General features: G+C 36.9%; 1 protein-coding gene across 3 annotated transcripts in view; it reads left to right on the plus strand.

Annotated features, from left to right (window-relative positions):
• The window catches only part of Usp15 (ubiquitin specific peptidase 15), a 198,860-nt gene that overhangs the window by 160,044 nt on the left and 12,255 nt on the right, over nucleotides 1-26,561 (plus strand). For all 3 annotated transcript variants that reach the window (XM_045151648.1, XM_045151646.1, XM_045151647.1), the window contains 11 exons: nucleotides 9,839-10,012; nucleotides 13,775-13,933; nucleotides 14,018-14,242; nucleotides 20,495-20,578; nucleotides 20,668-20,762; nucleotides 20,854-21,045; nucleotides 23,125-23,240; nucleotides 23,666-23,938; nucleotides 24,538-24,608; nucleotides 25,137-25,252; nucleotides 26,343-26,492. In XM_045151648.1, the coding sequence (XP_045007583.1) occupies nucleotides 9,839-10,012; nucleotides 13,775-13,933; nucleotides 14,018-14,242; nucleotides 20,495-20,578; nucleotides 20,668-20,762; nucleotides 20,854-21,045; nucleotides 23,125-23,240; nucleotides 23,666-23,938; nucleotides 24,538-24,608; nucleotides 25,137-25,252; nucleotides 26,343-26,492 (1,655 nt within the window). The remainder of the gene's footprint in view (nucleotides 1-9,838; nucleotides 10,013-13,774; nucleotides 13,934-14,017; nucleotides 14,243-20,494; nucleotides 20,579-20,667; nucleotides 20,763-20,853; nucleotides 21,046-23,124; nucleotides 23,241-23,665; nucleotides 23,939-24,537; nucleotides 24,609-25,136; nucleotides 25,253-26,342; nucleotides 26,493-26,561) is intronic.

The raw sequence follows: 26,561 nt of genomic DNA on the forward strand, positions 1-26,561 counted from the left end.
GGATTTGTCATTATGGGACTAGGTGATGTTGCTGAGAATCCTTTTGTTTGATGTCATGAGTTACTTGCTTTGCATTGGGGTCTGCCCTTCCAGAGATTAGTTGTCTCACTGAGGATACTGCAGTAACAGTTCTTCTGTAGCCTGTGTTGGATAGCCTGGTCTAAACTGATCACGGTAGATGTGGAATTGAAGACTATCCACTATGTTGAGGGGGGTGCGCTTGAGCCTGCACAGGCTCTACTTGTTGTGTATTACCTCTCTACAAATCTGGATAAGACCTTAGGCGGGTGGAGGTGCTTGCTTGCCTAGTGTTCATGCTGGACACTGTTCTTCCAGTCATCTTTGCTGTCTGGCTTTTTGGAGTGAGGTCAGCTCCAAGTTTCTCCTGGGGGCTAGAGCCAGTACACAGTTGCCCTGTGATTCAGCCCATCATTGGGTTTTGGAGGCTTGCAAATATGGGTGTAGAATGCAAGTTGGTTGGCTGCCTTCTGTTGTCCTTCCCCCCTGACTTGCTCCCTCCCAGGGTTCTAACCCTGTCCCACAATGTTGTGCAGCCCTGCTCCCCTCTGACCTTCAGCTGGTTTGCACTCTCCCAGGTAGGCGTCCTGGAATGGTGTTTATCCCTGGCTTGCAGCCCAGTTTTACAAGGGCACACAGCCCTGCTCCCCTCTGAACTTCTGGTTTGTACCCTCCCAGACATGTACCCTGGAATGGAGTCTAACTCTGGCATGCACCCCCATCTCACGATGTCTTAATTATGATTCTTTTCTTTAAAATTAGATTGTTGCTATCATAGACTAGTAGTTTTAAAACCTCATTAACATATACCTTACCTGCTCTGTATCCTTGTTGATAGAGTAATGGAAACATATCACAGAGACTTGCAGATTTGAAATCCAAAAGGACCTTCTATCCAGTGTCTTTCTGTTTTCAATTTGGAAATCAGTGATCTTTGCATAATCATGACTTTTTAAGAACAGTGACATTTGTACTTAAAGGATTCACTTTATTGTACATATAAGGTAGTGTTTTCCCCAAATTTAGGGCTATCCTTCCTATAGATGGAAGAGGATATCCCATCAGTTTTCATACTTAGCAGAATTTTGATAACAATTCTTCATTGAATATAACTAGTAAATAAAGAAATGCCATAAGGAAGGGGAAACAGTTGGATTTTCAGTGACACAACAAGCTAGGGAACACACTAACAAAAGGTGTCAGAACAACATCTTTGCCCAACTCAACACCCTGCCCTTGGAAATGTATGTATTTATCTGGCTGCAGTGGCACATTCCTGTAATCCTAGAATTTGAGAATATTCAGGGCCAGACAGAGCTGCATAATGATTTCAGATCACCCTAGCATCACTGTGTCAAAAGAGGAAAGGGAGGGAAAAAAGGGGGGATTCCTATTGGTAAAATTCCAGTATTTTTCAATAGAGTAGGCTGGTTCTCACTTTATTATTGAAAGAGGGAAAATGTAGTAAGAGGTATATGAGACAAACTATATCCATTTGTATTTTATTTACCTAAATATGTTCTTTTTCTTAAAAGGCTTTAAGAATAGAAATATAAATTTAGAGCCATAATCATTTGCTATCGCAAAATATGTCGAGCTTTTCAGAATTCATCTGATATCTGATGAAATTTTACTTTTCTAGAAGCATTTTTAAGAATATATTTGACTATGGAACCATGTATATGTGGTTCTTCATTGAGAAAGCTTGTATCAGACTTTCTAGTACCTTCTGTTTTGTTATAAAACTAGAGTCACTGTCACTATCAGAATTCTTTGGATTGATGTATTAAGTGTTCACAATACTAACACTGTTGTCATGACAAAGAAGACAACTGACATGCAATTGAGAATTCTTCATTCATCAAAGTTCCACGGGGGTGGGGGGAGGGGGATGACTTTAACCATGGATTACCCCAGGTTTCATATGTTAAATAATAATAAAGTAAGCATGGATTGGGATTTAATTTTTAGCGTGAAGGCACAGCTGTTTTGTAGAGTGGCATTACATTTTGATCAGTTACAGAATGAGTTACACAACTCAGAAGCTTTAGGCAATCAAAACTTAAGTTTGTTTTCTTTCCTGTTCTAGTTACCGGTTTACTAAAGTAGTGAGCATACATGAACACTTGAGAATTGGGCTTCTGGAGCACCTGCACAGAGAGGGAGTGGTTCATATTCAGCATTACAAAAGACAACTTTCTCTTTTTGAAGGGGATTACTTTGACTATTTTCCAGGTACTGGGGAAATTCCAGATTCATTACAAGTAATGGGATGGCTATTAATTATTCATTTCCTAAAATATATTGAGATTCTGTTGTACAGTAGTACTTTATTGACTTTATCACTTAAAAAACAAAACCTATGTAGAAGTTTTTAGTAAAAATACAAAATTGGGATTCTTTTTTTTTTAATTTTTTTATTTATTTATTTGAGAGCGACAGACACAGAGAGAAAGATAGAGGAAGAGAGAGAGAATGGGCACGCCAGGGCTTCCAGCCTCTGCAAACGAACTCCAGACGCGTGCGCCCCCTTGTGCATCTGGCTAACGTGGGACCTGGGGAACCGAGCCTCGAACCGGGGTCCTTAGGCTTCACAGGCAAGCGCTTAACCACTAAGCCATCTCTCTAGCCCAAAATTGAGATTCTTACCATACATCACTGAAGTTTTTCCAGAGGATTATAGAACTATCAGTCAAACTGATCAGAATAGTGGAAAACTAAGTTTTACTTTCAAAGAATAGTGTAATTATAACAGGATATATACATGTGTGTAGAGAGCAAAGTGAAGTGCAGTGCTTTCCATCTTTGCAAGTAAGTAATAAGGAAACTTATTTTAGTGTGTTTGATTAAGGAAGGAAATTTAAATAGCTAATACTTTATAAAGTATTTGAATTTGAACATTATGAAGTATTTGAAAAAATACTTTATGAAGTATTTAAATCTTCATTTACTCTTCTCGAATGCAGTTCCTGGAGTTTGCAGGTCTACATACATTGAACCTACATGGCAAAATGTGCTAATACATTTTTGATTATTTAGAACAATTTTTTTTGAAATTTTTGTTTTGTTATAGGTTAAAGATTTGTAAAAACAACCTTCATAAAAGTATGCTTACAAGTATACTTCCTTTACATATCCTTTATTTAGTTAGGTGTTCTGGATATTCACAGTAATTATTTACCTTCATTAAGAATCCTTTAAGAGGCTGAAGAGATGGCTTGGTGGTTCAGGCAGTTACCTGCCAAGCCTAGCAACCCAAGTTCAGTTCCCAAGCACCCATGTAAAGGGGCAGTTACACAGAGTGGGCATGCATGTGGAGTTCATTAGTAGTGGCTGGAGACCTTGGTGCGCCCATCCTTTCAGTGTGTCTCTTCATTGTATCTCTTTCTGCTTGCAAATAAAATAAATAAATAACATTTAAAAGAAAATGTTTGGGCTGGAGAGATGACTTAGCATTAAGTTACCTAGGTTCAATTTCCCAGGACCTACCTATGCCAGATGTATAAGGTGGTGCAGGCCTCTGGAGTTCATTTGCAATGCCTGGAGGCCCTGGCACACCCATATTCATTCTCTTTCTCTCTCTCTCTCCCTCTCTCTCTCAAATAAATAAATAAAATCTATTCAAATTTTTTAAATGAAGAAACTTTAAAAATTAAAACTAGTGTAAACATCATGAGGATTTGTTTAACTTCTAGATAAGTTAGTGTTAGTAGAGTGCAATTCAGATGTCCTTTTTATGTTCATTGCCTTCCCAGTGTTGTGTGTCTAAGGACCACTCCCATTCTTTCTTCCATGTAGACTTTCATTCAGTTAATACTTTGTTTGAGCTATTTTGCAGACATGCTAGATCCTGAGGTACAGTAGTGGGTGGCACATTGACACTAAAATATGAGTGAACTGAAAACATGAAGTTAACCCTGAAGAAGAAATACTAGTTCTTCCTTGATGTGCTGAGGAAGGTGTCTTGTGTAGATATTGAAGTGAATGTCAATGAATTTCTAGGAATTTCTTAAAGGAGAAAATATCTCTAGTAGTGAAGTTTGTGTGAAGGTTAAGTCTTAATGCATTAAACTAAAAAATATGTCTTAAGTTTCCTTATTCAAATTCAAGAATAATTTTGCACTCCTTTAATCTTAGCACCCGGGAGGCAAAGGTAGGAGAATTGCTATGAGTTTGAGGCCAGCCTGAGACTACATAGTGAATTCCAGGTCAGCCTGGGCTACAGAAGATCTTACCTTGAAACCCCCACCACCAAAAGAAATGGATAAACTTTTACTACGTGCAGTTTTCAACATAAAGCACACAAGCACCTGTATAGATGCACTTTGAGAAGCAAATACTGAGCAGTCACTTCTCACTTTCATCACTTGCTGGCACATTCACCTTTCTTACCATTCCTCCTAAATTAACAACTCTTCATAAGTAGCTTATATCCTGAACATTCTCTCTCATCATTGATCATGAAAGCTAAATTAATGGATGTCAAAAGACTACCATATTCCAAACATGAAATCTTACTTTTACTTCTTACATTTGTTTTGTTCTTGGCCAATCCTGTATACTACTATTAACTTGCATAGAGATCATTTTAAAATATTTACATATTTAACCTAGTTAACAAGTATATTACCTATTCACTACTGTAACTTGTTTACATTTTCCTCTTTTGCATTGAGTTGGAGCTATTGGTGCAGAATCTCTTCTATTGATTATTGTTTTTTTCTCTTTTTTAGTGTAGTTTAATTTGTTTCCTCATGATATTTTCATGCATGCTGTTACTCATTCTTAATATGATCCTTGACAAAATTTACTCAATTTTAGGAGCAATTAACTCTAGACACAGCTACAGTAGAAACAAAATATGACTTAAGATACACATGTTTTAATGCCAACACTGGAAAGGCTCTGGCTGGAAGATCATGACTTCATGACCAGCCTTAGTGCATATAATGGGCTCCTGTCTCCAACTCTTGCAGAATATATATGTATATGCTTTATTGGCAGTAGTATACATCTTCGTATTTGGACCTCATTAATAACTATAGCATCTAGTTTCCTAAAACACAGATAGTGATGTTTGTCAATATAGGCAGCTGGCCATCGGTAAAGTATCAGAAGCATAGCTTCAAAAAAACTTGACTAGTAGACCTGCCACAAGTGTCATATGAGAAGTGACCACAAAAGTGATATACTTACTAGTACTGTTTTATGTTTATATTTATATTTATATATATTGATTTTTGTGATGTCTTTATATATTTTTTTTCTCAGTTTTTGCTAAGAGCAGCCATATATATTGCCAAAAAGTGAGGGGGTTTGTTTTGTTTTATAGTCCTAGAAATATGAATAGTATAACACATGGGTGACTTTTAGTCCGTATGTCATTCAATGTATCTTTTCAATTAAAAGGGCAATTTCCTACCATATATGAAGGACTTTAAAAGAGGGATCTTTTTTTAAAAAATGGTGTATTTAATAGCAGCCAGTCCGAGTGTATGTGAAATACTTTAAGTTATGAATTTATGGTTTAAGAGAGTCTTAGTGAAAAAATTTAATAGTGACAACCAAGTTTAAGAAACTGGCTTCTCTTTTTCTGCCAGGACGATAGCATAAAATATTATCAGAACATCCCCTGGTGCAGGGAAACATTTAGTTGCTTGACCTTTATTTCGATTATGTCTTGAAATGTAACTAGAAAAGTTATATTAAAATAAATATTTTAACTGCTCCTTACACTATTTCAAGGACACAGGGGCTTCTAATGTAACACTATTTTCAAGATTAGAGAGAAAAATTGGACATCCATTAGTTTTTAAACTAATAGGATTTATCTGTTAAAAAACAATAGACTAGAGCCAGGTATGGTGGCGCATGTCTTTAATCCCAGCACTTGGGTGGCAGAGGTTGGAGGATCACTGTGAGTTATATAGGCCACCCTGATACGTGAGATCCTGACTCGTAAAACAAACAAACAACAAAAAGATAGGCTAGTTATTGAGTTTTCTGTATTTACATTTGTACAAATTGTACACCATTTAAATATTATGTTCAACAAATGGGATATTTTGTTAAGACTAAAAAGTTTTAACTTTCAATTTTGATTTTAATATCTTCATATAGACTATCACTTAACTAAAACTGTTTTATTGCTAATTTGCTAATTTTAAATTATAGTCAGGTTCAAATGTCTTGTCACTGAAAATAAGTCCTGGTTAAAGTCAACACAGGTTCATTGACTGACTAAAAAATCTAACAAAACAGTGGAAAGCTTTTATTATGTAGTGCCCTTTTAGTTTCATATTCAAGTACTTAAACAATACTTTGAGAATTATAAGTTGTAAGTAAATACATAATGACCACATACAGTACTATTTCATTTGACAAAAAATATATTAAATTGGTAACTGTAGCAAAACATTTTTATTAAGTATATAGTCATTGTACTATATTAAGAACCAGGTGAGAATGTTACTCGGTGCTGGAGCTATAAAGGCTTTTTATATAGTACCTGCTGTCTTGGCGGTCTCAGTCCTTTTAATACGACAGATTAAAAAAAGTATATTGCCTACAGCAGTGGAAGGTGATAGAAGAGAATCCTAAAACTCATGGGCAGGTAGTCTCGTGTTTACAGCAGCAAAAGAAAGACCCCATCTCAAAACAAGGTAGATTGCAAGGACTGATATGCCCAGGTTGTTGTCTGGCCTCCATTTGCACACTGTGGCACACATGTGCCCATACATACACAAATATCTCTCTCCCATATACCAAAAAAAAAAAGATCACCTTAGTTAACTATTGGAAAACTAAAAAATTTTTTGTTGTATTTTGGGAACTGTTTGCAAGATAAACGGGCATGTGAATTATTAAGTAAAACTAAGTTCAGAAATAATTCATATTTGCACAGCTTGTTCATTGAGCTAGTTGATAAGAGCCATAACTAGGTTCTTTGTATGAATTTGTAGACTCTAGTCCATGTTATGTTATCAGTAACCCTGAGCTGATCAAATGTAAGGCTTTTTACAAGATATTGCTATGCCCCCCCCCCCAATTTAATGTTGATTCTACTTAGGGTGAGTCAGAGGATACTCCTAAGTAATGGCACTGGCCCTTCTTGCAGTGCTGGGCTTAAAATTAAAAGGACAAAAGCCAGGTGTGGTGGCTCATGCCTCTAATCAGCACTGGGGAGACAGAGGTAGGAGAATTACTATGAGTTCAAGGCCTCTCTGAGACTACATAGTGAATTTCAGGTCAGCCTGGGCTACAATGAAATCTTACCTCAAAAAAAAAAAAAAAAGAAAAAGAAAAAGAAAGAAAGAAAGAAACTCAGAAGGAATATAAGATGTATTAAAATATAAAAGAAATTTTTATAAAGAAATTAGGGAAAATAGAAGTATCCATTCCCTTAATTATCTCCTACATTATAACCTACCCCTGTCTTTCTCTTGTCACATATATACATTTTTATACTTGAAATAATACATAAAGGGCTCTTAATGTCTATATAGCCCGGCCTAAACCTTGAAAATAGTTCATATGTCCTTTAATAGTAACTAAGCCTAGTATTGCAAACCTGTAGTTCTAGATACTTTGGAGACTTAAGGCAAGAAGATTGTAAGTTCAAGGCTTTCCTGGACTATAGTGGGTTCAAGGCCAGCCTGTGCAACTTAGGGAAAACTGTCACAAAAGCAAAAGTCAGACTGGGGAGATGGCTCAGCAGTTAAAGGCAAAGCCTGGTAGCCCTGGATTGCCCCAGTGCCTACTTAAACCCAGGTGCACAAAGTGGCACATGCAAATGAAATTTGTTTGCAAGAGGTGCTGGCTGGCCCATAATCGCTCTCCTTTTTTTCTTCTCTACTTGCAAATAATTAATTTAAAAAAAAAAAAAAGCAAAAGTAAGCTGGGCACAGTAGCACATGGCTTTAATTCCAGTACTCAGGAGGCAGAGGTAGGAGGATCACCATGAGTTCAAGGCCAACCTGAGACTACACAGTGAATTCCAGGTCAGTCAGGGCTAGAGCAAGACTGTACCTAGAAAAGCCAAACAAACAAACAAAAACGACAAAAATGAAATAAAAGAGCTAGGAATGGTGTTCAGTGTTAGAGTACATGCCTATCATGCTTAATTTCCCACTTCCATCCCAAGCATTTCAAAGATGAGGAGAGTGAGAAGGCGAGAAAAACTATGTTTGAGGCCACCAAAATAATTTACTTAAAAGGCCTTGGTAAAAAGTTGAGTGTGCTTATTTTAGTGTTTGGGCTAAACTGCATGATTTAGTCAGTTTAAACCAAAGCATCCAAGTTACCTGTCTAAACCCAGGCGGGATCCTTCCCAGCTACCTAATTGTTTAACCTAATAATGCAATATTATAGTGAGCTTTGCAAAATGTTGGTTTTCATTATGGAGATATAGGTGCTCATCAAAGGGTTGTTTAGTATTTTCGATGCTAGCAACATTACCTTCTCAAACAGTACTTTGTCACTTAACTCCAAGACAAAAATATTTCTGTCGAAAAAAATATATATGGTTTCTTATATGACTTGTATCTGTATTGGACATTGCATATTTATGGTATCATTAATAAAGTAATGCTGCATTCACGTTGATCAAATTCGATAGTGTCACCTTAAAACTTTTCCTTCCTAAGGTTAAAAACTATTTTGGAAAATACCTGTCCATCTGCCATCTGTTTAACTTTTGATACTAGTTTATTTAATTCAGAATGGAAAAAGATTTAGAAAAGTAGCTTTCAAGTAGTTCATATTTTGCCATTTAAAAATCCTGGATTTTTATGTCAACAGCTATCAAAATGGCAAACCTAGCATTCACATACCTAAAGTTTGTTTTCTTAAGCTCAGCTCATCTGCATGGCACATTCTAAAGGAAGATTTAAAGGCTGCTCTTTCATGATAAAGAATTGATCATAGTAGTACATACAATCATTCCCCCAGTAGCTGAGATATTGGCACCAAAATTCATGGGTGCGCAAATCCTATCAAACAGTGTAGTGTTTCCATATATGCCACATAGATCTTCCTGTGTTCTTTGAAGCCTCTCTAGATTACGAGAACACCTAGTACAATGTGGATGCTGTGTAAATAGTTTTTAGATTGTGTTAAGAACAGTGAGCCAGTGTTCAGGGCAGACAGTTCCCCCCCACCACCACCAGATATTTTTTTCTGCAATTCATTGAGTTCATAGATACCACAAACCAACTACCCCCCCCCAAAGTTAATTTTTTGTTTGATCCTATCTCAATTTTTACCTATTCAGGCTAATTTGCAGGTACCTGGGATGAGTAGGCAATCATAATATCTACCAATCAAGTAAAAGAAGAAAACTCCCAGTTACCACATAGTTTGCTGGAGTTAAAATTAATGCAGATTTGTAGCAGCAAGTGTTATCATTTTCATTGATTATAAATATCTTACTGAGGGCTGTAGAGGTGGTTTAACAATTAAGGCGCAAAGGATAATGACCTGAGTTTGATTCTCCAGTACCTGCATAAAAGCCAGATGCACAAAGTGGTGCATGCATCTGGAGTTTGTATGCAGGGTTAGAAGCCCTGGTGTGCCCATTCTCCCTGTTTTGCTTCTCCCTCTGCTAGCAAATAAATAAAACTACTTGAAAATAAATAATAAATACATTACTGAAAGTTTGGGAAATGAATAGTTGGGTGCATTGTTTGTTTAACAGTTTCTTAGTACAAAAGACTTTTTACATTTTTCTCTGAATGTTTCAGCACATCAACTTTTTTCATTTTAACATATTTAAGGGATATGTATGGTTATTTTACGTGACAACATATTTTGTTCTTTGCAGTGCTTGAGCAACACACCTCCACTTACTGAGTATTTTCTCAATGATAAGTACCAAGAAGAGCTGAATTTTGACAATCCTTTAGGAATGAGAGGCGAGATTGCTAAGTCATATGCAGAACTCATCAAGCAGATGTGGTCTGGGAAGTTTAGCTATGTCACTCCAAGAGCATTTAAGGTTAGTATGGTTAAACTCTTACAACAAAGGTAAAACCTGGTTCTCAGGTGGGAGGGATAAATTATAGCTATTACAATGGCTACAATAAGTAGATATGTAGTATATCTGTCGTAGAAAATTTCAGAGCACTGGGAAGTATGGGTCATTTGGTTTTTTAAAAAAAAGTCTAGAAAAGGTCTAGACATAAGAAGGAAGGAATAAAAGGGAAAACTGAGAGCCTATTATGGTATAAGAACAGCTACAGTATGTAAGGAGTATGTACAAAGCTGTTTTAGGATATCTCTGGAAACCTATGAATATTTGGGGGAAAGTATGTATATAATATACATGTGCACATGCAAGCCCCCCACACAGGCATGTGGAGGCCAGAGGAAAACATAGGGTACCCTTCTCTATTGTTCTTTGACTTTGTTTCCTTGAGACAGAGTTTCACTGAACCTGGAGCTACCATGTGAGCAATGAGCCCTGTCAGTTTTCCTGTCTCTGCCCCACTCCACACTGGGGTTATAGGCCCACATAGCAGCCAGGCCTGACTTTTGATGTAAGTGCTAAGGGTTAAATTCAGGATCTTATGCTTGCGCTCATGAATATTTTATATGAATATCAAGAAATACATTTGGATATGTTATTGATGACTATAAATGACCCAGTTAATTTTTACATTCATGGTAAAATTTTAAAAAATATTTAACAAAATAAAACTACTTCATCTTTTTAAGTTTATTCCCATTTGTGAGTTAGTTACTTCTCAGAATTAATAAACTTCTAAGTAATCCATTTAATCAAATAAGAACTAAATTGAAATTTAGCTTTGTAATATATTTAGAAGCTTTTTCTAACTAATGATACAGGTAAGACTTAGGAGAAATCTTCATCTGTCAGATCATAAGCCATTTTAAGCCATTGTTTTTTTTATAGTTAAATGGCATTTGTATAGAACATCTACTAGGTACTGTTTTGTTAAATACTTACAAAAGTGAGAAGCAACCAACAAATGTAACTACCCTGTATTTCTTCTTTAGCATTCTAAACCTTGAAAAGAAAATACAGTCAGGGAAGCCATTTTTATCCCAATGTTTAATTTTGCTATATTTTTCTCTCTTCAAATTGGGTGTCCCCACACTTGGGAGGCAGAGGTAGGATCATTGTGAGTTCAAGGCCACCCTGAGACTACATAGTGTATTCCAGGTCAGCCTGGGCTACAGCAAAACACTACCTCAAAAAAACCCCAAAGAAAACAAAACAAATTGGGTGTCAATATACAGATTTGACTGTTTCTTTTAAACTGTGACTTGTATTACATTTCCTTGAAGTTTTTAATTTTATTTGTGTATGTGCATTATACTTGGTACTGTACTAACCGAGGCTATTTTTATAATGTATCAAGTATCTCCTGTGCATTGAGTATATTTCCTACTTCCTACCCATCCTTCCTATTTTCACCCTTTCATTACGCCCCTTCTTTTATGTCTTATCCAAAAAACATTCCTAGGACTTGAGGAAATGACTAACAAGAGGACATGGTGTGCAAGCAGGGGCCCCTGACATGACCTGAGTTTGATCCCCAGCACCCACATAAAAAACTGGACATGACCACACATGTCTGTAACACATGAGATGCAGAGACTAGAGAAGAACTGAAGCTCGCTGATCTGGCAAAAACAGCAATTCAGAAGAACAGTAGGAGGAGGAAAAGTGTGCACCTGCACACACAAACACATACACTGTGTGCACACGCACGCGTGCACACACACACACACACACACACACACAAAATTTTTAAAAAGTTATTTCTAGGACTAGAACTGGGGTTGTGTTGCTCAGCAGTAGAGTACTTGACTAGAATCTTGACATTCTGGGTTCTAGCCCTAGCACCACCCAAAAAAGGGAGGGAGAGAGAAAAGGAAGGGAGAAGGAAAATAAAAAACTATTTTAGTACTACAAAGACTAAGGAAAACTGTTTATGAATACGAATGTTATCTCTGAGACTTATCTTCTTTTTACAAATAGCAAATAATGAGAAATTCGTTGATTTGTAGTGATCTCAAACAAAATATTTTTGAATTTTAACTCTTCATTGTTTCCCAATACTTTGTACAAAAATCTGCAGTATTTTCTCCTTATTCTTTCTTCAAGTAAATATTTTTAAAATCTTATAAAAATGATTATTTCAGCCGGGCCATAGTGGCACATGCCTTTAATCCCATCACTCAGGAAGCAGAGATGGGAAGATCACCATGAGTTCAAAGCCACCCTGAGACTACATAGAGAATTTTAGGTCAGCCTAGGCTAGAGTGAGACCCTACCTTGAAAAACAAAAACAAAAACAAAAAAAAAATTATTCCAAAGGGCTTTTAAATAACTATCACAATGCTGCCTTCCAGAAATGTGTAGGAGGTAACATAAAGACCTAGTGCTAAATTGATAACATTGAAACTCTTTTGATAAATAATGAAACAGCAATTATTGACAAGTAAATCTAAGACCAAACGATGTGTGAAAGTCTGGACACTGGCATTCCTTTCTTGATATTTTGCTTGAGTGCTCAAACAATGGGCTTCATGCCCCTGTGCCCAGATTCCATATGTTGGTTTATTTTGTTCCAGATAAGATTTATTACATGGTATATAATTTTGTTTTATATATGTTTATATATAAGGACTCTTTATTTAATATGTATTTTAATTAATTCATTGACATTGAATTCATGCCAACAACATTGTTATTCACTCCTTGATGAAACCTACCAAGTTGTATATCCCTAAAAGGTGCATTATTGCCACGTTGTGTTTATGAACTCTAGCCAACACTGACTATGCTTGCAGGCCATTTTTAACACCTAATAAACTGGTCAAAAAACACCTAAACATGTGAAAGGAGGAACACACAAAACACTAAATAAACCACAAAAGGACACTGAAACAATAAAACAGTGTATTGGGCTGGAGGGATGGCTTAATGGTTAAGGCATTTGCCTGCAAAGCCAAAGGACTCAGGTTCAACTCCTCAGGATCCACATTAGCCAGATGCACAAGGGGGTGCACACATCCGGAGTTCATTTGCAGTGGCTGGAGGCCCTGGCATGCCCATCCCCCCCCCACTTCTCTGTCAAATAAATAAATAATATTTTTTTAAAAAGCACTGTGGGGGCCTGGAGAGATGACCTAGCAGTTAAGGTGCTTGCCTGCAAAGCCAGAGGACCTCAATTCAATAACCCAGGACCCATGTAAACTATATGCACAAGGTGGCACATGCATCTGGAGTTCATTTGCAATAGGTGGAGCCCTGGCACACCCATGTTCTCTTTCTCTTTCTCTCTCTCTTTCCCTGTTTCAAATATATAAATAAAACTAATTTTTATTAAAAAAAAAAAAAAACCCAGTGTGGTCTTATTCCCCAAATAGCAATGTGCACATGTGATGACAGATTTTTCACTGAGAGCGTATCCTCGAAGAGCTGAAAATATGACATCATTTAATTTAATGGCTACAAATTTTCTAAGAATACTAATAAATTTTTAATAAGGAAATTCACAAATGTGGACTCAAGAATAATGATAATAGAGAAACTAATTGGAAAGAAGGGTTCAGTAGAAAGGGTATTTGAGAAGGAGGGAAGAGGTGTGCTGGGAGGGGATTATTATGGCATTGTCTATATTTTTGGAAATTGTCAATAGGTTTTATTTTTTTTAAATGACAGTCAACTGCATACTTCTAAAGGAATCTTGCCTGCAGTTGATCTTATGTTTGGTTGTTCTTACAGACGCAGGTAGGACGTTTTGCACCTCAGTTCTCTGGGTATCAACAACAAGACTGTCAAGAACTGTTAGCTTTCCTCTTAGATGGACTACATGAAGATTTGAATAGAATTAGGAAAAAACCATATATACAATTAAAGGATGCTGATGGAAGGCCAGATAAGGTAAATTTCATGATGTTATTATCATCATTATTATAATTTCCTTATTTCTCTTTATAATTTGTGTCTTACTTATTTTCCTTTTAGGTGGTTGCTGAAGAAGCCTGGGAAAACCATCTAAAAAGAAATGATTCAATCATTGTCGATATATTTCATGGCCTTTTCAAATCAACTTTAGTGTGTCCTGAGTGTGCTAAGATTTCAGTAACATTTGATCCGTTTTGTTATTTGACACTTCCATTGCCCATGAAAAAAGAACGTAGTTTGGAAGTTTATTTAGTTAGAATGGATCCACTTACTAAACCTATGCAGGTAAATAACAGTTTTCTTTGCATTTATTTTTATTTAAAAATTAATGATGAATCTATTTTAAGACATTGGATTCTTAAGCACAATTGGATGATACTTATTTGTGAAAGAGATTTTATAAGCATAATACTTTAAATCTTGAAAGGTTAAAAGTATCACAGGAAACTGATGCTTGACTTCACAATGTTGGGTAATTATTACCTTAGTAAATAATAGTTCTGTTTTCTTTTGTTTTTATTTTTTTTTTATTTATTTGAGTGAGACAGACCAAGAAAGAGGCAGAGAGAGAGAGCGCCTCCAGCCACTGCAAACGAACTTCAGATGCATGCGCTACCTTGTGCATCTGGCTTACATGTATACTGGAGAATTGTGCCTCGAACCAGGGTCCTTAGGCTTCACAGGCAAGCACTTAACCACTAAGCCATCTCTCCAACCCTCTATTTTCTTTTATAACAAAACTTGTTAGGTTAATTATGATTTGTCTTGTCTCTTAGAGATAGGCCTGTTACCAGTTTTTTCATTTATAATGTGATATGTTCAAATATCTGTGATTTTCAAGCATTTAAACAAATTTAGAAGAGAAATATTAATTTAGTCAGTATAAAAATATTTAGGGACTGGAGAGATAGCTCAGCACTTAAGGCACTTGCCTACAAAGCCTAAGGACCCAGGTTTGATTCCCCAGTACCCATATAAGTCAGATGCACATAGTGGCATATATATCTGGAGTTCATTTGCAGGAACTAGAGGCCCTTCTCTCTCTCTCAATCTCATCTTCCCTCCCTCTAATAAATAATATAAATAAAAATAAATTAAAAATATTTGGCTGAATTATGTTCAAACCTTTAATGCTTTAAGGTATTTTATTTTGTTTATCCTATGAAAGGTCCTTGTGGTTTGAATTATTTTCTGCCTTACTCCATAACCTAGAGTTGTAACTGGATTATTGTATTTTTGTGAACAAAACACCACATCTTCTACCTTTTTAATTAATGATTCCTTTTACTTTCAGCACTCCCAGAGAAAGTAGCTCCTTCCTCTGTTTCCCTAAATCCTGTCATATCATTTAGCAAATTCTATTTGAACCTTTGGTTTACTTTTCTCTTTTCTTACCTTACAAAGAGCTCTTAGAAGACAAGAAACTTGTTTTATTTCCAGTGCTATGACATGTAGATATTAGTGCAAAAGAAGTATCCAACAATTTTATTCACTCGAATATTAATTGGGCTTTGTTCACTAAACAAGACAGATATGGTTTCTGCTTTAGAAAGCTGTTATTTTTTCATATAATTCCTTAGGTTAAGCTTCTAGCCAAATAGTACAAGTTTGTCACTTGCATAATAGAAATGAAATCCACATGAAAGATATCTATTGTATAATATTATGATCTTACCATTAATGCTAGAAAGTGTTTGCTGTCAACAAGATCTGGGTCTTTCAGTCAGAGTAATTAAAGATGTATTGACAAATCATATACTAAGTCATACAAATTTTAGCTTTTTTTTTTCTTCTTTACATTTCCTTCATTAATTCGTCAAATTTAGTGCTTTGCATTAGTATTTGATCAGGTACTTTTCCTTATATATGAGCAGGACCAGACAAGGTCTACTTTTACTTTTATAGGAAAATAAGTGATCATTTGTCAAAATGATTTTAGATTGTCATTTATTCACTTGCTTCTGACTGCAAGATTGTGTACTTTTTTGTTTGTTTGTTTTTTTCCTAATGGAGGACAATACAACAGTGCTGAACTATACCCTTACTCTAATTTCTAACTATTCACAAATACACCAGTGGAGCCAGGGACCATAGTATGGGTAAATGAGTAAAAACCTATTGCAATAAAAATAAATGTAAAGCTGTATTTCTCTACAGTACATCTGTTAAAGACAGTACTCTCCTATGCCAGTAATGTCATGCGTGTCATGTAGCAGCAGGTTGCATTTGGACTGCATGTTAATTAGTTTATGAGGCTATGAGATATATGCTGATTGTTCTGTAATTTTGATTGGTCATTTTCTTTTTAAGATTTATTTATTTAAGACAGATGGGGGGAGGAGTGAGAATGGGCGCACCAGGGTCTCTAGCCACTGCAAATGAATTCCAGATGCAAGCACCACCATGTGCATCTGGCTTATGTGGGACCTAGAGAACCAAACCTGGGTCCTTCGGTGTCACAAGCATGCACCTTAGCCACTAAGCCATCTCTCCAGCCCTAAATGATTGGTCATTTTTCCAGCAATCTAAGTTTCATTGATTACTTTGTTTTTTAAGATAAGGTCTTGCTCTAACCCAGGTTGACCTGCCTGAAATTCACTATGTAGTCTCAGGGTGGCTTTGAACTCAAAGCAATCCTGCTATCTCTGCCTCTGGAGTGCAGGGATTAAAGGCATGCACTACCATGCCAGGCTTCGATTTTTTTTTTAATTTTTAAATAAATTTTTTTAAATATTTTTTAATTAATTAATTAGATACAGAGGAACAGAGAGAGAGAGAGAGAATGGATACACCAGGGCTTCTGGCCACTGCGAATGAACTTCAAATGTATGTGCCATGATGTGCATCTGGCTAACATGTGACCTGGAGAATCGAACCTGGGTCCTTAGGCTTCATAGGCAAGCACCTTAACCACTAAACCATCTTTCCAGCCCTAAATAAATATTTTATATATTTATTTGAGAGAGAGAATGGGCACACCAGGGCCTATTGCAACTGTAAATGAACTCCAGTTACATGCACCACTGTGCATTGGCTTAACATGGGTAGTGGGGAATCTTACCCAGACCATCAGGCATTGCATGCAAGTACCTTTAACTGCTGAACTATCCTCCCCAGCCCTGACTTATTTAGTTACCAAAAAACAGAAATTCATAGGCATGAGAACCATGACCAACACAGAGGAATTCAGCATTTTGAGTATGGTTTTCCACTTGGAAGCAGTAACAATTTAAGTATAAAATGGCATCCTCCTCAACATCATGGCTTGGAAGTGAAATTCATAGATTAACCTGATGGATGAGTTTCCCATCAAGATTGATTTAGGTTATAGACATTTATTTGTTAGTCATATTGAACAAGGGTGGTTCAAGGTTCTGGAAATGTGGAGGTGTTTCTAGTCCTTGTTCTCTGGAAGTTTGCCACGGTGTGAAAAGTTCTATGAAAGGGCACTGCAGGAACTCACAGGCTGGTGTTGGTACCTGGGATGAATCTTGAGAAATGGTTAACTGATTAATAAGTAAAACTGGGAGTAAAAGATTTTAGGCTCAGAAAATGGCATGAAGGTCAGGATGCAAAAGAGAATATGGGCCGCTTTGTAAATCTGCAAATAGCTAAGGGCAAGCAGGACCTGAATCATAAGAAATGCATTTTAGTTTTTTATTTGCATGTGGTGGTGGGGGGCGGTGCAGATTCACAAATGCCCATTTGGCTTTACATAGAAGGCCAGGGAATGAACCTGGGCTGGAAACGCTTTTAAGCAAGCACTTTTGATGACTGAGCCATGTTCCCAGCTCCATACAAATAAAGGGGCGATTATTAATTTTCAGTGCTATGACCAAAAGGTTAGACTTATCCAAGGACTGGGGAATCATTAAAACTTATTAAGGATACAGGTCTGGAGAAATGGTTTACCACTTAAGATGCTTGCCTGCAAAGCCAAAGTACCTCAATTTGATTTCCCCAGGACCCGTGTAAGCCAGATGCACAAGGTGGCGCATGAATCTGGAGTTTGTTTGCAGTGGCTAGAGGCTCTGGTGCACCCATTCTCCTTCTCTGTGTCTCTCTCTTGCTCTCTTGTATGCTCACTCTCTTTCTCTCTTAAATAAGTAAATAAAATATTTTTTAAAAGTTATTAAGGATACAAATGATATGGATAGATTTATATGTGAGAGACTGTAAGAGATGAAAACGTAGAATGGTAGAGCACTTGCCTACTAAAGACTCTTGAGTTTTTAATTCCTGGCTCAGACAAAATAATAATGGGAGTTTGATAGAACTTGTTACCGATGAGAAGTGGAATGTATAACTGTATTCAAGGTGATACCAGTTTCCTGGACTGAAAAATTGAGGCTCTCTAGTGGTGCTTCTTGTTTTAATTGATTAAATAAAAAGAACAGATAGATGTTGGCCATGATAGTTTAGTGTTGGGTGTACTGACTTTGGGATGCAAGAGGAATATTTGTATGCAATCAATAATCATTAAGCTCATATGTTTAGATTGAAAGGATTGGGATTTAAATTGGGCATTGAGCTTTATGGAGATGGTACTTAGTGGATTAAATGTATGTGTTCACGAAACTCTTGAAAATAAATCACTGAACCATGTCCCCAGCTTCACCTAAATAAAAGGGGCAATGATTAATAGTTACACTGGGGCAGCAGCCTAATCCAGGAATCGCCAAAGCAAATTGGGATACATTGTCACCTAACGTAAGAAATGTGTATGGAATTGAGAAAGAAAGCCTATGACAAAACTTAAAAGAAGAATTTCAAAAAGACTGTTATTAAAGTATTTGTAAAGACTTATGAAATAGGTAGCTGGGCATGGTGGCGCACACTTTTAATCCCAGCACTTGGGAGGCAGAGGTAGGAGGATTGCCATGAGTTCAAGGTCACTCTGAGACACCATAGTGAATGCCAGGTCAGCCTGGGCTAGAGTGAGACCCTACCTCAAAAAAAAAAAGAATTATGAAATTGGGGGTTGGAGAGATGGCTTAGCAGTTGAGCGCTTGCCTGTGAAGCCTAAGGACCCTGGTACAAGGCTCAATTCCCCAGTACCCATGTAAGCCAGATATGCAGGGTGGCTCATGCATCTTGGACTTTGTTTGCTGTGACTGGAGGTCCTGATGTGCCCTTTCTCCCCCCCCCCCCTTCCTTTCTCTCTCTCAAATAAATAAAATTAAACAAAAAAAAATTTAATTATAAAATATTTGAAATTGAAAAGGGTTGAGTTATATGACACTGTTGATTTTCTGGGAACTCAGTTAAGAGCAAAATTCAAGAAAGTGGCTTGAGAAGTAAGTGAGGGGAAGGAAAAATGCTATCAATAGAGATACTGTTAAAATTGTTTATAAAACAGAGGAAGAAAGGGGAAATACTGAAAGAATACAGTGGAGGACTTTTGTTTTTAAAAGACTTGTATTTATGTTTATGCAAAATTACCAAGAAAAAACGTAAAGGGGCATGATGGTTTAGGTCTCAGAAAAAGCAGTAAATGATAAAGAAATTCAGGGCCTGCAAGCTAGGGATAGCTTTGAATGGGAGGAAAGGCACATTCCCATATCTTTACAGAGACAGAAAAAAACAGCCAATGTGAATTCGGTTTAGAAATTTCCCACCTAACAACTTCAGTTTTGTTAGTAAAATAAGAGTTCTTCAGAAAGGGGAAGAAGAAACAGTGAAATGGGAAGGCCTAAGAAACAGTAAAGGTTTTAAATAGTGATTGAAAGTAAGTGCATGTAAGTGCACACCAAATTATTCTGGACACTGTTAAAGAACCAGTTGAAATTGGACAGTGTCTCTTACAGCCCACCAACCTCTAAAGTAGGGAAATTTTCTCTCCAGCATATCTGAACAGCTCTTAGAGAGGTCAGCAAGAGTAGAACTGAGGGCTGGAGAGATGGCTTAGCGGTTAAGCGCTTGCCTGTGAAGCCTAAGGACCCCGGTTCGAGGCTCGGTTCCCCAGGTCCCATGTTAGCCAGATGCACAAGGGGGTGCACGCGTCTGGAGTTCATTTGCAGAGGCTGGAAGCCCTGGCACGCCCATTCTCTCTCTCTCCCTCTATCTGTCTTTCTCTCTGTGTCTGACGCTCTCAAATAAAGAAATTAAAAATTTTTAAAAAATAAAAAAAAAAGAGTAGAACTGAGTAACAAAGACATTAAAGGGTTTTCCCAGATTGGTTAAAGTGATGAAGAATTTGGGGGGGATGAGGGTGTCATGACAGTAGAGAGAAAACTGAGTGCCCAGAAGACTAGAACTCTCCATGCAAACTAAGAATAGGTAAGAAGTAAGAAGACTGTTTACCCAGTAGCCTATAGAAATGAAGATACCAGAAGTGGAACAGTTTGCAAAAGTGTAGTACAACTACAGATCACTGAATTGAGAAGCTGAGGAACAGTAAAGTGAGGATGAGTCATCTATATGTGGATCACCCAAAATGGAGCCAAATGGTGTGGAAGTAACCATAAGGTCAGCCTCATCTATTCAGCAGTGCTTTTTCCAGTATAATAAATTCACTGTTATTTTTTGTTTTTTTAGTACAAAGTGATTGTGCCCAAAATTGGAAATATAGTAGATCTTTGTGCAGCATTGTCTATCTTGTCAGGAGTACCAGCAGATAAGGTAAGATGTTTCTGAGTTTGAAGTTATAAGTTGCTACTTAGTTTCTCAGTGTTGTAAATCCAGCTTAATAGAAATTTATTTCTTCCTAGATGATAGTTACTGATATCTACAATCATAGATTTCATAGAATTTTTGCCGTGGATGACAACCTAAGTAGTATTATGGAACGGGATGATATTTATGTGTGAGTATAAAATAAATTACACAAAATATTACTTGAGAAAAAAATCGAAAGGAATAATGTTTTGAGAGCTTATGGTCAGTTGTCTTTGTAGGTTTGAAATTGGAATCAATAGGACAGAAGATACAGAACATGTGGTTATTCCTGTTTGCCTAAGAGAAAAATTCAGACATTCAAGTTATACCCACCATACTGGTTCTTCACTTTTTGGTCAGCCTTTTCTTATGACTGTACCACGAAACAATACTGAAGATAAACTCTATAATCTCCTACTTTTGAGAATGTGGTAAGTGCCAGATAATTCTACTATATAAAATAAATACGTAAGCTGGGTGTAGTGGTGCACGCCTTTAATCCCAGCATTAGGGAAGCAGAGGTAGTAGGATCACTGAGTTTGAGGCCACCCTGAGACTACATAGTGAGTTGCAGGTCAGCCTGGGCTAGAGTGAGAGCCTACCTCGAAAAACCAAAAATAAATAAATAAATATGTAAATATAGAACAACTAATTCAAGGAGATGTGATGTACTGGCAGAATGTAATTTAAAGGTCTGCATTATTTCCGCTATGTTTATGCAAGTAGCAATTTCAAAACTCAGCTTACAGCCAGGTATGTTGGCACCTACCAGTAATCCCAGCACTTGAAAGTGTTGACAGAAAAGTCAGGAGTTTAAAGCCAGGCTAACCTATACAGTGACTTTCATGCCAGCCTGAGCTACTTGAAACGTTGTCTCAAAAATAGATAGGGTGCCAGGCATGGTGGCGTGTGCCTTTAATCCCAGCACTTGGGAGGCAGAGGTAGGAGGATCACTATGAGTTCAAGGCCATACTGAGACTCCATAGTGAATTCCAGGTCAGCCTGGGCTAGAGTGAGACCCTACCTCTAAAAACCTAATAAATAAATAGGGCCATGTGTGGTTGTGCATGCCTTTAATCCCACCACATGGGAGGCAGAGGTAGGATCACTGTGAGTTCAAGGCCAGCCTCGACTACAAAGTGAATCCCAGGTCAGCCTAGACTAAAATGAAACCCTACCTCAAAAAAATAAAAAAAGATATTCTAAATAAAAATTACAGTCCTGGGGCTGGAGAGATGGCTTAGCGGTTAAGCACTTGCCTATGAAGCCTAAGGACCCCGGTTCGAGGCTCGGCTCCCCAGGTCCCACGTTAGCCAGATGCACAAGGGGCGCACGCGTCTGGAGTTCGTTTGCAGAGGCTGGAAGCCCTGGCGCGCTCATTCTCTCTCTCTCCCTCTATCTGTCTTTCTCTCTGTGTCTGTCGCTCTCAAATAAATAAATAAAAATTTTAAAAAAAAAAGTCAGTGTGACTTAAAAAAAAAAAATTATAGTCCTGTCCACTTTGGGGGGGGGATATTACAGTGGAGTCTCACTCTAGCCCATATTTATTGGGGGAAGGAGAGAAACAGGTGCACTAAGGCCTATAGCCACTGCATAAGAACCTGAGATGCATGCGCCACCTTGTACATCTGGCTTACATGGGTACTGGGGAATGGAACTGGGTCCTTAGACTTCACAAGCAAGCGCCTTAACCACTAAACCATCTTTACAGCCCTCAGTCCACTTTCTTAATCACATAACACTTTACAGTTAAAAGTTCTTAATTGATGAGTACCTGTTACGTAAGAATAAACTCTGAAGCCAGTTTTGGTGGCACACATCTTTAATCCTAGCACCTGGGAGGCAGAGGTAGTATTGCTATGAATTCGAGGGCACCTTGAGGCTACATAGTGAATTCCATGTCAGTGTGGACTAGAATGAGACCCTACCTTGAAAACCAAAAATTAAAAATAAATAAAATGCCAAAATCATGACATGTCAAATGCTCCATTCTTTATACATACTACAAACTCAAGAACTCATACTAAGTCTTATTGGAAATGAGAAACTTTCAGGATTGATATTGTAAAAAATTACATGATATCATTTTTTTTTTTTTTTGCTTTCTTGAAAATCTTTGAATTTTAAGGTAAAGGCAAATACTATTTGATGCCCTTCTTTTATTCTTTATGGCTGACATATATTATTTCTTATGCAACCTATCGTTATAGTTTTGTGGCCCATGCATAAAAATTATATGACACAAATATGTGTTATCCACAATAATATGTATCATCTAAATAAAATGTTATTTATAACCCAGTATGGTGGTACACACCTGTAATCCTAGCACTTAGGAGGCAGAGGTAAGAGGACAGCTGTGAGTCTGAGATCACCCTAAGACTACATAGTGAATTTCAGTTCAGCCCGGGCTAGAGTGAGACCCTACCGCAAAAGAAAAAAAAGAAAAGAAAACTTCAGTTTTAAACCTTTATAGAACTGAATTTGTTTGTTATCTGGTTTGATTTAAGCCGGTACGTCAAAATATCTACTGAAACTGAAGAAACTGAAGGATCCCTACATTGCTGTAAGGACCAAAATATTAATGGAAATGGCCCAAATGGCATACATGAAGAAGGCTCACCAAGTAAGATGTTACATGTAAAAATGAGGATTAGCTCTTATTTATGTTTGTGTGTACGTGACATGTTCATTTGTGTGTGAAACCCAAGTTTTATGTCCAGTGTCATCCTCATTTGCTCTCCATTTTATTTTTGTAGACAAGGCCTCTGTCACTGAACCTGGAGGTCACCAATTCAGCTAGCCAACAAACCCTTGCTGTCTGCTTTCCCAGTACTATGCTTTCAATCACAGGCCACAGGGTCCCCCTTTGTGATGAGTGCTGAGAATCCAAATTCAGTTCCTCATGCTTGAGTAGCACTTTACTGACCGAATCAGCATCCCAGCCCCAAAATGGGAAATAGTACACTAAAAAATAACAGCAGATCCAGAAAAATAATAATTAAAATTGCAACATGGAGTTTGATTAAAGATTTATAAATCTAACCTTAGGTGAAATGGAAACAGATGAACCTGATGATGAATCCAGCCAGGATCAAGAACTTCCCTCAGAAAATGAAAACAGTCAGTCTGAAGATTCAGTTGGAGGGGATAATGATTCTGAAAATGGATTGTGTACTGAAGAAACTTGTAAAGGTCAACTCACGGGACACAAAAAACGTTTGTTTACATTCCAGTTCAACAATTTAGGCAATACCGACATCAATTACATCAAAGATGATTCCAGGCATATAAGATTTGATGATAGGCAACCTAGGCTAGATGGTAAGTATTTGTGAAAAATAGCTTGAACACTAAACTTGAGCAGAACATACTATTTTTTAGGTGAGAACCATGAAATTCAGCCTGATCATGAAAATACCCATTAGTTATCTAAGCATTTAATGAAAGGCCTTAACATCTAAGTATACTCAGACATTCGTGAATCATTTTATTAGTGAGATTGAATATATATTTAAGTTACGTAACTGCTTTATTAAGCTCAGCTTTTCTCAGTGGCTTAGAACCATCTATTTACTCTAATCTCCTAGTGCAATTAAAAATATTGTTCCATGTTTGTTCTGGTATATATACGAATATTAAAATATATTAATATTAGGCTAGAGAGATAGCTTAGCTGTTAAGGCACTTGTCTGCAAAGCCAAAGGACCTAGGTTCAATTCATCAGCACTCACGTAAGCCAGATGGACAAGGTGGCGCATGCATCTGGAGTTCAGGTACAATAGCTGGAGGTCCTGGTATGCCCCTTCTCTTTCTATCTGCATTTCTCTTTCTCTCTCTCTCAAATAAATAAAAATAATTTTTTAAAAAATATTAACATTAAGGCATATTCCATGTTAAAGAAACAATGTTTTCTACCATAGAAAGAACTTTTCTTGCATTGGATTGGGATCCTGATTTGAAAAAGAGATACTTTGATGAAAATGCTGCTGAGGTAAGTCATTGTTCAATGCTGCTTTTATCTTTTTATGATTTTCTTTTAATTACTAGAGTTAACCAGACTTCTGTTTTACGTGTTGATTTTTGCCAGTAAGACATTGCTCATGAAACATTTTATTTTTAAAAATAGAGTTGTTTTTGAACATGCTTTCTTTTTTTTTTTGTTTTTTTTTGGTTTTTCGAGGTAGGGTCTCACTCTGGTCCAGGCTGACCTGGAATTTACTCTGTCATCTCAGGGTGGCCTTGAACTCATGGCAGTCCTCCTACCTCTGCCTCCCGAGTGCTGGGATTAAAGGCGTGCGCCACCACGCCCGGCTGAACATGCTTTCTATTCATTTGCTCTAGTCATCCTACCTATATTTATTCAGGAATTAATATAATACTAATTTCAGCTAAAATAAGCTTTATGATCCTTTTGATAAAGTAAGTACAGGAGTGTTCATTATTATTCTTAGTAAAATGGCATCATGAAAATGAGTTTTGTTTTGTTTGTTTTCTTAACTCAAGAAATACTTCTCTTTAGGATTTTGAAAAACATGAAAGTGTGGAATATAAACCTCCTAAAAAGCCATTTGTGAAATTAAAAGACTGCATTGAGCTTTTTACAACAAAAGAAAAGCTAGGTGCTGAAGATCCCTGGTAAGAAGCAAAACTAAACAGTTGTTTCTAGTTATTTTCTCTAAGGACTTATTCTAAGGTATGTGCTATATTTTGTTGGAAGCATGGTAACTAATTGTTCTTTAAATTATAAATAAATGTTTCTTTATGTGATAAGTTACAGTCTGAGAAGGCATTATGATGTCTTTAAAAGATGTATTAGTATTAAAGTTTGATTTTATTTTATTGGGTTTTCCAGGTAGAGTTTCCCTCTAATCCAGGCTGACCTGGAATTGACTATGTAGTCTCAGGGTGGCCTCGAACTCATGGCAATCCTCCTACCTCTGCCTCCAGAATGCTGGGATTAAAGGCATGCACCACCACGACTGGCCTCTATAATCCATTTAATATTTTTACTTGTTCTAAGAATTTTTAGCTGTCTACTCATTTGAAGAGAAGCTTTTTAGGAACGTTTTAGTGGTACATTGTGTGATATTTCACTGGGTCTAAAAGTTTTGAGATTTTATTTACTTTTGTTTGGCTCTGGGACTCAAACCTAGGCCTTGAGCACTAGACAATTTGATCTAATACTGAGCTATACTTTAACCCCTTGACTTTCTCAAATACTTGTATTTCAGTACACATTTGTGATATACCTGTGTCTTTTTAGCATACTAAAATGAAAATAACCTAATATTCATTGTTTATTTTAAAATTTATATGTTGGGCCAGGCATAGTGGTACATGCCTTTAGTCCTAGCACTTGGGAGAATTGTTGCGAGTTAGAGGCCAGCCTGAGATGACAGAGTGTATTTCAAGTCAACCTGGGCTAGAAGGAGACCCTACCTCGAAGAAAAGAATATTTATATATTATGATGGTTAATCTTTACTTGCAAATGTACTAGAGGTAAAAAAATAATAATAGAAAGCACTCTAAAATTGGTATATACAGATGTGTTTATACAAAGTTACTATCTAATAATTTTTTTAAAAGATTGGCATATGCTAATTACTGAAAAAAATTATAGCTTCTTCGATGTTGATTTTTTTTTTTTTTTTTTACTTTGCTATTTTCAATAAAGGGAGTTGCTTGTACCTCTGCCAAGCTTTCAGTGTTGCTCTTTGTTTTTAGGTATTGTCCAAATTGTAAAGAACATCAGCAAGCCACAAAGAAATTAGACTTATGGTCTCTGCCTCCAGTACTTGTGGTTCATCTCAAGCGGTTTTCCTACAGTCGCTACATGAGAGACAAGTTGGATACTTTAGTTGATTTTCCTATCAAGTAAGTAATATTGGATGTTCTAACTAAATAAACATTGGACATTCTAACCTGTATTGAACTTGTTGTCTC

The sequence above is a fragment of the Jaculus jaculus genome, chromosome 6 (genome assembly GCF_020740685.1).
Source record: "Jaculus jaculus isolate mJacJac1 chromosome 6, mJacJac1.mat.Y.cur, whole genome shotgun sequence".
Classification (NCBI taxonomy): domain Eukaryota; kingdom Metazoa; phylum Chordata; class Mammalia; order Rodentia; family Dipodidae; genus Jaculus; species Jaculus jaculus.